The sequence below is a fragment of the Amphiura filiformis genome, chromosome 2 (assembly GCF_039555335.1).
Source record: "Amphiura filiformis chromosome 2, Afil_fr2py, whole genome shotgun sequence".
Classification (NCBI taxonomy): domain Eukaryota; kingdom Metazoa; phylum Echinodermata; class Ophiuroidea; order Amphilepidida; family Amphiuridae; genus Amphiura; species Amphiura filiformis.
Window position 1 is genome coordinate 8,434,464 of NC_092629.1, and position 16,626 is coordinate 8,451,089.

At 37.4% G+C, this 16,626-nt stretch overlaps 1 protein-coding gene across 1 annotated transcript in view; it reads right to left on the bottom strand.

Annotated features, from left to right (window-relative positions):
- Positions 1-352: 352 nt before the first annotated feature.
- LOC140145842 (sorting nexin-7-like) overlaps positions 353-16,626 on the bottom strand; it is a 42,061-nt gene continuing 25,787 nt past the window's right edge. The window contains 4 exon segments of the mRNA XM_072167527.1: positions 353-4,959; positions 7,514-7,753; positions 8,864-9,016; positions 12,266-12,370. Coding sequence (XP_072023628.1) covers positions 7,514-7,753; positions 8,864-9,016; positions 12,266-12,370 — 498 coding nt within the window. The 3' untranslated portion in view covers positions 353-4,959.

Consider the following 16,626-nt stretch of genomic DNA (forward strand, 5'->3'; position numbering starts at 1 on the left):
TATTGTTTATATTCAAATAATTCTTGCAGATTAATTCATTCAGCAAATGTAATACACATAATCATGAATAACTTTTAACTGCAAAATCGGAATCAACTGTAATTTTTGGAATAAGCTTTTTTCATGGATATCTACTGAAAGATGTTATAAAAAATAGGATGCTAGGATCACAAAATACTCCTTGAAAAGGACCCGGCACTGCTCCTTGTCCATGGGCCCGAGGATCTTGCTACGCCCCTGAAAACCCTCGCAAAAAATAACAGTGTAGTTACCTTCACACTTTGCTATGTCATGTCCCAGTAATGCAACTTGTACATGAATGACGAATTAAAATTGCAGATACACAACGCTATTTGTGACATGGTGTATACATTTGACTTTATTTTTCAATTTGGTGAGGCATACACAAGATTCATGTATGACAGTATATAAAACATCATTGGTACTTATTTTGGTATCATCGAGGGACCAAATGTAAAATATGGTACCAAACATGAGAGCATTTGGCTATTCTATTTAAAATCCACACAATCCAATCAAAATATCTTCCACAGGGGGAGTATCAATTTCAAATGGAATTAGCACATTAGGCAGCTCCATTTGAATTTCATAGACCCTCTGAGAAATATTCAACCTGAATCTTCCACAGAGGGAGGGTAAGTTTCAAATGGAACATACTCCCCCTGTGAAAGATATTTCCAAAATCTTCCACAGGGGTAGTGTTGATTTTAAATGGAATAGCCCATTGGATAATCTAGGGAGACTTGAAGAGTTCACAAGGAAATCGCAATAAATTTGAGCAAATTGATATTTTGGAATACAGTAAATCATGTTTTTGATATTTTGATTTTTACCTAGTGGCCTCTATAAATAAATATTAATGTCTACCCGTCACTAACATATTTCCATCGTGGATCGGGCCGACTGGTTATGATTATAAAAAATATTCACCAGCAAAGTATTACGTATAGTCCTCATATTCCTATGTCAACTGGATCACACTTCTGAGTCCTGAACCAGAATCAGAACGATCGCCACACTAAGTCTACCGCCTGTACCATTATTCCAAAAGGTATGTGATCCAGTTACCAAGGAGTTACATAACCACTTTGCAATGCATTGTAGGACAGTTTTTGCAGTTTTGGGACACTTTGTCCTTTGACCTTTCAGAAAATTCAGAAATATTGGGTTTTTGTACGTACAAAATATAATCTAAAATGTTTAACAATAATTAGAACAAATATAAAAAAATATTGGTATTTTATAAATTAATTATTTAGTATTTTTAATGATCAAAATTATGACAATAATAAGAAAATTAATAATAATTACGTAAATTTCCTGATATGTCAGAGGTCAAAGTGTCCCAACACTGCTCTCAAAAACCGGAAGTTAGAATGGCGATTGGGCTTATTGAAAGTACATATTAAATAATATCACAATTGAAATACACTTATTTTCACCCCACAAAGAATTGGATTTGTAACTAGAATCTAGAAGACAAAAATTCTCCTACAGATGACATGGCAAATGTTTGCAACTGGTCTATTGACCATGGGTTATTCCAGTTCAAATCCATACACCTTATGTGGCAGACACTTCAAATGGGAGTCACCTATTCAGGTAACCCCATTTGAAATTGCACTTCCATAGTGAAAGATTTAGGTCTTCTATAGGGGGTGTATGGATTTCAACTGGAATAGCCCAATGCTTTTCAGGATTTGAAGCAAAAGGAAAATCTTGCAGTTTGTTAATTTCAATTACAACATTTGCAAAAATAAAAACCTGGAGAAATTATCCACTTACACACTAAAACAAAGTGTCTGCTGAAATTTTAAAAAGCAATGCCCCTGATTGCTTAAAGGTCTGTGACCCGATCGACAGCCTCATCCCCCATTTTTATTCATCAAAACCGAGATTTTAGTATCAAAAGAAATCTCATATTTTTCTCATTACCCCAGTGAAATTTAATGCTCAAGATATTTTTCGTTTAAATGGTGTGAACAAAAACGTAGTGATTTGTGGTTAATACCACACCGGAAGTGTGTGTAATATCTTTGGGGCATTATAATGCATGTTTCTGTTTCTCATATCAAAACTGTTGCAGCAATGCAATTCAAAATTTGGAAACAAATGTTTTAATAGCCTGCATCAATCTAAGATAGAAAACAGTTACAGAACATGAAAAATCGGACCACGTCTCTTTATTAATATAATAAACTCTGAGCAACTTAAGCTTAATAAAGCAGTGCCCCTGATTGGTTCATTACATGACATAATCATCTCAGTAACCAATCAAAATAGAGCTTTTAGATCTAAAGAATTTAAGCTTGGCCCAGTCTCCTTCAGCCCTACTGACTCTTCTTACCACATCTTTGATTGGCTGAATGCATATATATAGCCCCCGTTATAACCAATCAAAATAGTTCTTAGAGGCCGATAATTCGGCCAGTTCTGCCCACAGGATCAAGGGAATTTCCCCAAGGTGAATTTGCCTTTGAATCAATATAGAGTCAAGTATTTATACTAAATTTTAAGATGAGTTTTGGCTTCAGTTACCTTCGGATTGGCTTTAACCTCCATAATAGGTTCTTTGTCAGTGGTTGTGGTTTATTGCACCTGCCTGTCGTCTATCGTTCCACAAAAAGTTCAGCATACAGAGCTCGAGTGTTAACTTTTCAAGGACTGTATAGGCTTGAGATAGGTCTTGCAGTTCTCGACTTAAAGTCAATTATATTTGAAGTAAGTTTTGGGTGTTTTCCCCTTCCTGAGAACAATCATGTGCATAGGGCTGAAACAACAGCCCTTATAATCAAGCCTTGACTAAAGGCATCTCCTTTATAGAACCCATTCCTCTTGTATGTCAGCTTTATTTGTGACAAATGCCGCTATGTTATACTCTCCTCTGCCCTGCCTTATTTTTATTGAACAAAGTCTGTGTACATAGAAAATTGGAAAGTAAGCAAAGCCAAAACCTTCTTAAATTCAGTTTTATACCACTACATATGTGAGCCATCACATCAAAAGGGACCTCTTCGCGGCACTGGGCATTTTGAGATACAGGCTGTTGAAGTTCACATATACTCAAAATCATGTCCAATGTCGATTTTTCAATTTCTACATAAACATAAACTTTGAAGTGGATATTTTAAGAAAATCAATATGAAATACCCAGATTATTAATAAAATTTGCACAAATGTAAGAATAAATTAACCACATCAATTCATTTCTTATGTAAACCTTTATCTTAAAACTGGTTTTTCTCAAAAACATGATTTTCAAGTTTGGGCATGTTTCTATTTGAATTTTTGATAATATTTTGAGAATGGCACATCCGATACCCATAAAAATGATGTCATTTTAAAGGTAAGATAACCAGCTTTCATCTTGTATGAATAACTCAATTTTTATTTTCCCCTCCAAAAGGTCCCTTTTGATGTGATGGCTCACATATAAACCTCTACCTTGAATCATTTATATATCCATCAATTCCTTCAATCATTAAAATTACTATATATAATTAACATATATCAAATTGTGTTATACTATGTACAAGTATGAATTTTTGTATTGCAATTTAAGGTTTTGATCCTTATCTCAAAATCATCATCATCATCATCATCATCATCATCATCATCATCATCATCATCATCATCATCATCATCATCATCATCATCATCATCATCATCACCACCATCATCATCATCATCATCATCATCAGGCCCAAAGCCAAAAAAAATGGACAAACAGGTCCACTTTTCCAGGAAAAAATGTACCCAAGAAGTTCCCAATTACCGAACCACTCTGGTATAAGCCCCCCCCCCCAGATGGGCAATTTCACTTCAAAAATGGGGGTGGACTTATAACCGAAGGTGGGGTTACACCCGGGTGGTTACGGTATAAAGACAAATTAACAAAGAATTAACAAGAATTAAGACTTTTTGGCTATATTTATCTGTAACTTGTCCTTGTGTAACTAGGGTTAAACATCCAGACTCTGTTCTCCCTTGTACTGCCTTTGTATAATTATGTATCTTTTGATGTTCATTTTTGATGGAAAATAAATAAATTTGATAGATTGAACATATAGGGACCACCTTTTCATGTTCAACATGAAAAGGCAGTACAAGGGAGAACAGAGTCTGGATGTTTAACCCCTAGTTACACAAGGACAAGTTACAGATAAATATAGCCAAAAAGTCTTAATTCTTGTTAATTCTTTGTTAAATCAGCCAGAAAAAGCGTTTTTTTGGTGTGGGGGAGGTAAGTTCACCTTTTTAGAGAAAAGATCCACTTTTGGAAATTTTGCACCCCACCCCCACACAAATAAATTTAAAGCTATGGGCCTGCTCATCATCTTCCTGTTTGAATCAACAATAATAATTTTGAAGTAAATTCTGCAGCCAGTAATCCTTCTTCAGCTTTTATTGTGATGGTTGCCATAACAATGATGTCAACAACAAATAGACTTCTTGAAGGAAGCCTCAAGTTCTCACACATGCTCCTTCATCAAGACACACCTCTTCAATCCCGATGCACTTGTACCTTTCACATAAAGTCCCTGGCATGGTTTAGGAACTCCACAACTTGAGGTCAAACTTGAAATATGATTGTTGAATAGAGTTAAATGAACTGTGCCATTGAAGATGATACCATTGGGCTATTCCAGTTGAAATCCATACACCCCCTATGGAGAACACGACCTTCCACATAGGGGTGTAGATTTCAAATGGAGTCCCCATTCAGGTAACCCCATTTGAAATTCACTTCACACTCCTTGTGTGGATGATTAAGGTCATGTCATCCATAGGGGGTGTATGGGTTTCAAGTGGAATAGCCCATTTTGGTTTGTAATGGAAACACATCACTGGACTATCAGCTGGGAATCCACTCCTGACCTCTGACCTGATTATAGTCTGATAGTCTTCATTACACACTGGTTACCAAGGTGAGGAAATCTGGCAGAAAAAAAGCAAACAAAACAAAACAGAAGATATTAACTAAGGGATGTAAGTGGGTAACAAATTTATTACCTGACAATCGACCTGGTTCTTAGACAGATGACAGAGTACTTGTGCATTGCAATGCTTTCAGCGTTTTATGATGAAATACCAATTGCTTTCTTACAAAATATCATCTAATTCCGAAGAATTTTCTGTTTTGAAGAACATTCTTCTCTTTGGTCTAAGCACAAACATCTATCAATTTCACAAAGATTCATATTTCAAACAACATTTTAGTGTAAATTTAGCTGTATTGTTTGTACCTATTTTCAATGTTTTATCAATGTTAAAAGTTGTGGCTAATAAATAATATAATTTTAGTCACAAATGAAACAAAGGTGGTGTTTAACCCCACAGATTACCGGCTTTCTTACAGTGCCCCTGATTGGTTCATTACATGATATATTCATCTGAGCAATCAATCAAAATAGAGCTTATAGTAGGGATGACCAATGAACCATCAACTTGATTAGAACACTCCCATAGACATGCAGGGAGCTCAACTGTGCACTGCTTGCACAGACATTTCTAAATTGAGCTCATTCTTTTGTTTTTCATAATTTTTCTGTAAAAATTGGAGATGTTAATGCCAATTATGTTTTGTAACTATCCTGCAAATTACAGCATCATAACTTATTTGGTTTTTCTGTAAGTGTGAGTCAAAATTGGTCCATCGCCACAGTGCGCTTAATTGCCAATGGCCCAGTGCAGCACTGCTCAGAATGGCACAAAATATTCAGATGAAAAAGATCAGGTGAACACCTTGACCTACTAAGCTGTAATTTGGCAGAGTTGTTGTTATTACCTCTATCATACCCTCTGTAAAAAGGGAAAAAAAACGGACAAGTAGATCTCGAGTTAAAAATTAAATCACCAGCTTCCCTTTGGAATTTCCAAACACCTTTCGAATCATGTTAAATAGACACCTTTCTGAACATAAATGTGAAGTTTCATGCTCATTTGTTGTATTATTCACCTGATCTCAACCCTAAACATTTTCTTATATTTATACCATCTGCACTGACTTGCTGCTATACACGCAGGAGCTGTACTTTTAAAATACGCCTTAATCAATAATGAGTCTTTCACTCCATTGTTAAAGTACTGTGCCCCAGTAGCATATGGAGTGACCAGGCCCTGGAGTGTGATGGTTTTGTAGCACATGACAGTATTCATTCAAGCCTATCAAGGTCTGTTATTAGCCACTTGCTGAATGGCTGGGCATTATCAGCTATCAAAGAGATACCTTATGCTGCTGCCAATCACAATAGAGGTTAAACATTTTGTTAAAACCCCAGAAGTGATATCAGGACAAAGCTGTGCATGTTGGTACTTGATTGTTTGGATTCCTATGTTGAAAATCCCTTGTAGTACATTAGTATTTTTCTTATGTGTAGTGTATATTGTTGTGGAAAAAAAGTTCACCTGGACTTTTGATTTTGTGCCACTTTGGCCATTATGGATGATTTTTGGCAAATGTTTTCTAAAAGCATGATTTCAGTGCCTCGGTTTGAAGAAATACTTAATGCTATTGACTAGTAAAGTGCCATTTCATAAGAAACCCCTTTGATACTTTCACAATATGCTTGTTTCATGTTTCCATATATATTAAAACTAGTGCACCTGCGGCTATGAGAGCCCAGATGCTGTGAGAGCACTGGCATGATAGCGATACTGTTGGTGCAATTTTTTTCATGCTCCCTTCAGTCATCCGAAGGATTCCACCTATCAGTTTAAGCCCAATAGGGCAAAGTTTAAATTTAGCCCCTACATGACCTTTGACCTCGGTTGACCTCAATTTTGTTTTATGCATATATTCCCTCGTATCAAGGATTGCACCCACCAAGTTTGAACCCGATAGGACAAAGTTTGAAATCCATGACCTTTGACCTTTGACCTCGGATGACCTCCATATAATGTTTTTCATGCTCCCCTCATACGAAGGTTTCGACCCACCAAGTTTGAGCCCGATCGGACAAAGTTTTAAATTTGACCCCTCCATAATGACCTTTGACCTCGGTTGACCTCGATTTTATTTCGCGCATTATATTCCCCTCCTATCAAGGATTCCACCTACCAAGTTTGGGCCCGATCGGACAAAGTTTGAAATTTTGACCTTTGACCTTGACCTCCGATGACCTTCAAAACCACATGGCCAACATGCTTTTCCCGATACCTATCTATATGCGAAATTTCAGCGCGATGCGTCGAAGCACGGCGAAACGATTTTGACCATTTAACCACCAAAATACTTCTGTTGATGAGTTCTTTCCAGAAAACAATCTTTTGTAGCAAAAGGGGCAACATGAAATTATGATGGTCATCCCTACTTATAGATCTCTTTGCAAGCTCAATCCCCTTCAGCCCTACTTGTTATTCTTATCATATCTCTGATTGGCTCAATACATAATATAGCCCACATTTTAACCAATCAAAATAGTTCTTAGAGGCTGATAATTTAGCTGGTAGTGCCCACTGCCCATGTGGTTAACTTGTATTGCAAACATACCTATTCAATCTGTTCCAGCTCTCTCTCCAACTCTGCCTCAATATCAAGATCGTCACTTCCCATGTCCAATGCATCATCAGCCTCAGCAGATGTTGACTTTGATGCAGAGTTTGTTTCAAAAACGACATCTGACTCTGGTTGGCTAAAGACGCCAGGCACTAAGTTGCTGAGTTCTAGAGTAGAGTCGTCACCACGGCCGTTACGTAAACTTGTGATGACACTTTCCCATGCTGCTAACGACTGAAATTTAAACAGCCAAAAAAAAAATTTAGTAAGATATATTTTTCCATCTTCTGTAATCCGTATACTTCTATATATATTTTTCCATCTTCTGTAAGCCGTATACTTCTACTACAGTATATGCAGTCTACTAGTTCTCTGTTGACAAGGGGCAGTCTTCATTGAACAGCTCTTTCTCAGAGCCAACAAACCTTTAATTTAGCAGATAGGCGAGGTCCGCTTGTTTTCTGTTGACAAGGGGCAGTCTTCAGCAAACGGCTCTTTTCAGAGCCACCAAAACTTACAAAAATTCAGCAGATAGGCAAGATCTGCTTGTTTCTGTTGACAAGGGGCAGTCTTCAGCAAACGGCTCTTTTCAGAGCCACCAAAACCTTTATATTAGCAGATAGGCGAGATCTGCTTGTTTCTGTTGACAAGGGGCAGTCTTCAGCAAACGGCTCTTTTCAGAGCCACCAAAACCTTTATATTAGCAGATAGGCGAGATCTGCTTGTTCTCTGTTGACAAGGGGCAGTCTTCAGTGAACGACTCTTTTCAGAGTCATCAGTAGACAAGGGGCGGTCTACATGTCTCAATCTTAGGCACTTTGTCCTGAAGAAGTCAGAGCTACTCCTGACGAAAGCTTGACAGTTCTAAACTTGTCCGACGGCGAACCCGCTAAAAACCCACTAATTGTTATGAATTCCCGTCGTAAAAGCCTATCCCACAATTAGTACTGGGGAAATTGAACATAGTGAAATGGCTTTTTAGACTCAACATAGGTGATATTCCTCTTGGTGGTAGGATTCCATACACCAGGGTTTCTGCACCTTGAAGCCTTTAAAATTCAAGGACTTTCAAGGTCCAAAAGCATGATTTTCAAGGACTTACCACAACACAACAATCATGATGCGGCTCTCCATGCGGCGTGTATTAACGAAAGTGATATCTCCTCTCCATTCCCCAAATTTTGTCAAAAATATACTTTAGGTAAAACTCCCAATTTTCAAATCCTTTCAAGGACTGCGGGAACCCTGCATCTGGCATTCTCGGTATAACACAAGGCAGCCATTGTATAATGACTTCCTTAACACTCATACAATGATTCCATTTTGTGCAACGTATCTACTTACTTGCTCATATTTCTTGGTCTGTTGTTCAGCGATATCTACGAGTACTTGTTTGACATCTTTCCTTTTATGTTTATGCCACCTGTCCATGTCCGCTTTCAAGTCGGCATTTGCACACTCCGTCTTGTCGCTCAGATATTCAACTTGTCTTTGCAGCTGAAACAAACAGGAGATGGTTACCGTGGTTACTCAATTAAGTATGGTCATAAGCTTAAAAAGTTACCTTTTCTGAGTCTGTATTGAGCAGCGATGTACGCCGATGTATGTTGCGATGCCATCACTGTGTCTTCATTCGTCGTAGTGTTTACACTCCTCCTGTCACCTGACTACTTGTGAATCAGATCGTCATAGATGGTGGGCAGGTCATATCCGGCATCCCTGTTGAGTGTGTGTCTTTGGGTCTTGATATGTGCAACACTATGCTATATCAAGACACTGTGATGGTGTTGCAAGCTACGTCGCTGCTCAATACAGACTCTGACAAGGTAACTTTTTAAGATGAGGACATGACATGACAATCTGGCGGGTGAAGGGCATCGTTCCAAGCCTGTGAGTCCCAGAATGTGGCCAGTTGAGGATAAAAATGATTGAACTCGGCAACAATTTTTGTGAACCAGGCGATGATTTTTGTCCCAAAGTGTAGCCCGTCACACAGCATCCCTACCATACGGAAATTAACTGGAAAATACTACACGGTATCTGTGAAAAAGCAAGCATGTGCATCTTCACTTCACTTCACTCATAATGTTGGGCATTTCCAATGGATTTTCAACAAAATTTAGCGCCAAATCGTATCTTTTACCTAATAAAGCGATGTAGTTCAAAAAAGGCAAACATCAAAAAATACACACACACACAAATTACCACTTTTACACACCATATTTTGTTGTCTGCATCACATAAACATTGTATCTCAAAATTGTATTATTATTATGAACTTGTGATGTAAAATGAACTTTATAAACTAATTTTGAGGTACTATCACAATATTATAATTTCATGTCCATTCATAAACGAAAGAATCATGCTGAAATATAAAATGACAATATGAAATACAACAATGATAATAAAACAGGCAGCCTTTTGAAATACGACAGTATGTGATGTAGATGATGCTCAAACGTTAGGAACAAGCTGAAACATCAAAATTGAACATGTTAAGAAAAATACTAAACAAATATCGCAACACGAATCAACACAATAAAAACTGTTTTCTAATATTTAAAAATTTCACTTTACAAACCATGCATGGATAGCAAACAGAGCAAGTGTAACACAACAATAAAGAAAGAAACCCTTTGCTTGGCAATGTTATACATGTATGTACACCGGTAATTTAGAGAATATGTACAAATTATATACCTTCTTCATCTCTAAATCACATATGATCCGCTGTTGAGAATTGCACACCCTAGGGATGAGAAATCTCACACAAAAACCAGCGGATCATAGCACTACTGAGGAAGTCACCCGACCTGGGTGACGAAACTGTCAAACAGCGAGTAGAATTTTGGATTTTAAAACATAATTAACAAATTTAATGTTAAGCAAAAAAATTTACAATGAAGGATAGAAAAAACACTGAAATTGTTTTACTTGTTTGCTAGAATTGGACATGCTGGGTGGCTACAGGGACATGAAGGTATGCATGCAGATGGGTCATTCAAATAGCTTTGATATTATTGTTATAAATAAACAAGGCAAATATAGGGAAAACAAAGTTATTAGCACTTCTGAACACTTTTCACTGCAAAAGTACATGTAAGTTGAACAGTTTGAGGCAGCCATGCATTTTTGGTTTAAGGTAGCCATAAATTTGATGTTTGAAAATGAATTTACTGTGATTCTATTATGTTCTTGAATGGTGCAACTGACTTCTTGGAGCACAAAAAGGCTAATTATATAGGGTTGACCGCCTGTGTTTATCCTTGGCAGTTAAGCTGTTTGTGCACCAATTAGCTACTGCAGTTATGCCTTTGTGTGTTCTAATTAGCATTTAGCTGCCTTGAGTACAAAAGGTTTAACTGCCTTTGTTTAACCTTATCAGTCAACCCTTTTGTGCATCAAGCAGCCCATGCAGTTGACATTTTTGTGTTCCGAGCCATCCCAGTGTACATGTACCATTGTATAATTACCCCACAATTAACTATATTTCAACTAAGTAGAGTAAAAAAACCACAAGCTAAAAACCACAAAGTATGAATGAAATGAAAAAGAGAAAGATGCAAGATGGAATCCTATAGCCAACTACACATTACATTTTCCATTATATTATATCAAATCTTACTACTAATCTTTGAAACATTTAAGGAAGGGAGCATTGGTGCAATACATGTCAAATTGTATGGATTTTATAGCAGTACCAATTAAAGTTGTCAAACTTTTGCAAATAAACTAGGCTCAAAAAGAAATTTGTAATTTTTTCACAAGGTCATATCTTAAAATCCTGTCCATAAAATGAATCAAAATTGCACACAGGTTTACTTCAATACTCTACTCTAAGCACTGGTCAGTAACCAAACAGTTGTCCAACTGACACAACAACAAAGTGCACTGACATGGAACAGCTTCCTGGACCACATTCCCAGCCGGCAGCCCAATAATTGGCACCCAACATAAGAAATCTGTGAGTAAATGGAATATTGTGGAACAAGACCTGTTTCTTAAAGAAAGTGTGTGAAAGGCAAAAGCAGCCTGTTCCATGCTATTCCACTTACTCATTGGAAATTATCACCTCTGTAAGGATCTAGTACGCATTCTCACAGATTTCTTTTGCTGGGTGCCAATTATTTGCCTGTGAATGTGGTCTAGGAAGCTGTTCTGTGTCAGTGCATTTTGCTGTTGCGTCAGTTGGACAACTGCTTGGTTACTAACATGTGTTTAGAGTAGAGTATTAAAGTAATCCTGTGTGTAATTTTGGTTCATATTTATGGACAGGATTTTAAAATATGACCTTGTGAAAAATTATAGGTTTCTTTTTGAGGCCAGTTTATGCTAAGATATATATGAAAAGCCAACCATGCTTGTTTAAAATCACTAACAGGCGTTGCATGGACAATTTGAGCTGCAGGTTTATTAGCATGCTGGAATCAAAATAACTGCTCAAAAATGTTCATATATTTTTACAGCTAAACAGCTACAAAATATCAGGGAAAGGGGACATACAATTCAAGATGATTTTTAAAAATGCCTTAAAAGTACCATTTTGATCATTTGGACAGCTCAGCGGAAAAAAGATGTATGTCCGTTAGCTGCTATGTGCGAATCATTGCCTGCGATATGCATGATTTCTCCCACTGTACGATGCATGCCCATGCATTAATCACACAGGAAATCATTACACCCATCCACAAATGGACATGCGTCTTTTTACCGCTGAGCCCTCCAGTCATAGCATTCCAGTACCTTTTCAATCTGGCTCTCAACCCGGGTGCTTTTTTCTTCCTTCACATCCACAGGGTCTTTGCCAATGAAGGCCCCAAAGGAGTAGGCCTGGTCCGAGATCTTGATCTACAGGACACCAACCAGATACAAAACACACAAAACCAGAAAATACAAGACTAGTTCAGACAAGAGGTATGTGTGTATGTATGTGCATATTGCCACTATAGGGAGAGGCTAACTATATTCCAGAAAAATACAGCTCTAATTTTTTGGGATTAAAAAAATATTATCAAGTTCTGCCAAATGAAACACAGCTCAATCCTAATCATTCATTTAGTCCTAACTGGAGATAAAAGAAAAAGTTCACTATTTTACTAATTTCATGAAAAAAGAGTCAAAAACATCATTTTCGGCATGTTTTCTAACAATCGAGTCACAAAAATCAAAGACTTGGAACAAGCATTCAAAATCTTAAGTATGCCGTTATATTGCTCCAATTTTCACTGTTTTGTGTTACTTTAATTAAATGGTTGTTTATAAGAATGAAACATGTCTTTTTCAAATATTAGAATGCATAAACTGAAATTAGTCTTTGGGCTTGATTGTCACAGCATACACAAAACACCCTTAAATTGCATGTTTTGGGCACTTATTTCCAAAAACTGGCCAAATATTAAAATTGAACTTTTATTGCTAGTTAGGACTAACTAAAGGATTAGGATATAGCTATGTTTCATTTGGCCAAACAGGATAATATTTTTTATTCCCAAAATTAGTTCTGTATTTTTCTGGAATAGGAGTGGTCCAGAAAACTACCATTATTTGTGCATCGTTATCCATAAATGTCCCAGAAGGTACCCTATATATTTTTTTTGCATCCTTTTTGGCACAGTTCACTGTTTGTTATATAAACTCCTCAACAAAAGTTTGGAAAGTTTTTTCAAGCATCTGTATCTCCAATTATTTGTGCCATATTCATATCGTGTTGCATATCACTGGATAGCTACAATACTCCCCGTACAATGGCACCCCATTTGAAACAACAACATTTTTCACGGCTGAGTACACGTCCTTGTGAATGTAGTGGGGTCTCAAAATGAATTTGCCAAATTGACCATTATTCTGTGCTCAAACAAAGCTAGCCACTAACCTCAATAGCAGGTGGAAAAACCACAGGCAGCCACAATAGTCAGGCACCTTCTCCTCATGCTGCTCACCGACCTGGTTACACGTTACTGTGGGATGGAATTCCATTCTTCCACAAGGATTCGTTGCAGGTCATTCAATGTGGTTGCCTATGGGCTTCTTTGGCACACACAGCACGATCAAGCTGGTCCCACAAGTGTTCAATCGGGTTGAGGTCTGGCCCCCGGGTCTGGCCTGATGGCAGGCAATTTTGACTCTACTCCCATATTCTGTAGGTAGTCGTTGACTACCGTGGCTATGTGGGGCGAGCGGTGTCATCTTAGAGGATTGCATTAGGTCCCAGATTGTGAAGCTATGGGATTGCAGCTTGCTGCACAGAATAATGGTCAATTTGGCAAATTCATTTTGAGACCCCACTACATATGCTTGAAAAAACTTTCCAAACTTTTGTTGAGGAGTTTATATAGACCTACCTGATCGATGACAAAGGAATCACAAACGAGATGTGAGACTACTGGGGTATTCCATTTGCAATCAATACACCCCCCTCTGGAAGATATGTCCTAATCTCTCACACAGGGGTGTAGATTTCAAATTGAGTCACCCATTCAGGTAACTTCATTTGAAATTCATACTCCCTGTGTGGAAGGTGAAGGGTATGTCTTCCAGGGGGTGTATGGATTTCAACTGGAAAGTTTGTGACTCCAAATCATCATTATGCATTTTCTATCGAGTGCCATGGGGCCTGACAATAATTATGGACAATAATGTAATTTTCCGGACTATTCCTAGTGATAGGCAAAAACAGAAAAAAAGTGGTTGGAATTGGTGCTATGAAATTGTGTGTGTGCATGAATGTGTTTCATATGATAAGAATACATTGTGATTAAACAGGCCCATGGAAAACGGAGGATGTGATGATTGCCCGTCCCGGCTTTTTTTGGCTGGGCCTTTAGAACACACAGAAGGACCAATTACATGTATTAACCCATTTCTAACAAATTTCTATTTGGAGGTGAATTCCACTTGAACAACTATACTTTGGTGTCAAGTAATATTTCTAATCAATCTGATTGATTTTTTCATCTGCTGCCAGATGATAGGATAGTTGCAGTCAGTACCTATTATCTAGACTTGATTCAACAATTACACTTGAGTGAGAGCGGTGTGGAGGCATTAACACACACAATGTCTTGGAGCTGAATACTAAAAGCTAAATTACACGAGGCCTATTAGTATTAATTAGTGTGTGGGTTATGTGCACATTGATACACAAAGCAATGTAAGGCTTTGCAAATCCATGAGCAGGGACATAGGTTTGGAGATATACTCAAAATATAGCAAATGATTAATGATTTTCATAATCATATCAAAGTACATGTAGGTCCCTGCAGAATTTCACCATGCTTGCAAGGTGTGAGCATGTCTCCATTTATTTGTTATTTTGCATTGTAGCCCAGGGTATTAATTTAATCCTGTAAGCAATTTTGTTGCAAGGTGCTTTGGGGTGGTCTGCAACAGCTAAAAGCATAAGAAATGTATTTTGGACATAACACACCTCTCAATCAAGCGTAACTGGTGGGTGTATATAGAGTTAATAGATAATAGTATAGGTTTATGATTTAGAATATGAGAGAGAAACAAGTTGTGATGCATGGTGAGCATTGTAAAGCTAAACATAATATGAGATCAGTAGTTTAATTTGTTATTAGAAAATTAGAAAAAGAAATGACTGATTTATAATTATAATATATTATGTATTCTTTTTAAATAATTTTTTTACAAATAATACCACTCAACTATACACAAAAAACATAAGACAAACTTCCAGTGACCACTGATTGTGTATATAATGTCACCTGCTACAACGAAATGAGTATAAAGTCGTAAGTTGGTAGTTTCAAGACATCCTGGCTGACTGAGTTGATGTTCTTTGTTTGCCATGCTCCTTATCCTTTGTGAATGGGGACATAATGGGCCCACATACACACTTCTCTACATTGAACAGGTGCGTGTGAAGGGGTGAACAGGTGCGTGTGAAACAAAGCACACCAACGCAGTAGCCAGGGCGTTCCGAAACTACTGCAACTTGCGACTTTACGCTCATTTCATGGCAGCAAGTCACATATATACACATACATGTATAATACTGATATAACGACCTATTAAATACAGACACAATGATGACCACTATAAACATCTTAAAACATGTACTTGTTTTGTTGTGGTAAGCCCTTCATTATCCAAAACATTTGTCATTTAACTTACTTTTCTTTTCTTGGACTGCAAGTTGAGATTGAGAAAAGATTGAGAAGCAACTTGATAACTTTCTAACAAAAAATTGATTAGGTTTCAGCAATCCTTTGCATGCCCTTGGACAAAGCCAGTTTGATTCAGGGTTGACACACTGGGCTGTTCCAGTTGAAATCCATACACCTATGGAAGACATGACTTAATCTCGCACAAAGGGGGTGTGAATTTCAAATGAAGTCACCTTTTCAGGTGTAACCCTATTTGAAATCCTCACTCCCTGTGTACATGGTGTAGGAGATTTAAGGGTACGTCTTCCACAGGGGGTGGATGGATTTCAACTGGAATATCCCATTCTGTGATGTCATTATACGTGCCATGATCAAGGGGAATGAGAAATTTTTTACATCATTTTCTGGCAGTTTACGAATGCTATATTTAGTTGCAAACCCCATCAAAATTGGACATCTGGTTACTGAGTTATGAGCAATTTATCAATGGCTGAAAACAATATAAAGATTTTGAACACTGCTTTTGCCAATATCTCAAAAACAATATTAGCGACATCTGACTCATTCCCCTTGATCATGTCACAATTATGACGATGCTCTATGTATCTAGCATGATTTTTATAAGCAAAGTTGGAAGTTATTAGTTAGGAATTCTGGATGCAACTATTCAATGAGATTGACAACAGTGTGTTAATTGATTGATGTAAAGTTAAATGACCCTAAGTATTATCTTCATTCAGATGAAGCAGCACTTTACCGGAAAAAGTACACTATGTATGTGTTGCAAATACAAAAATGCCCATATCATACAAAGCAACTGTGATGCTCCTTAATCCATCAATTATCAATCAGAAGTTGAATGCTGAAAAAAACTTTCACACCACATCGCTATTCTACAACTGAACGCTGGTGGCCATTTTATAACTATACTGCAGGCCACTGATCACCAGCAATTTTTTTATAGTGGTGTGTTTG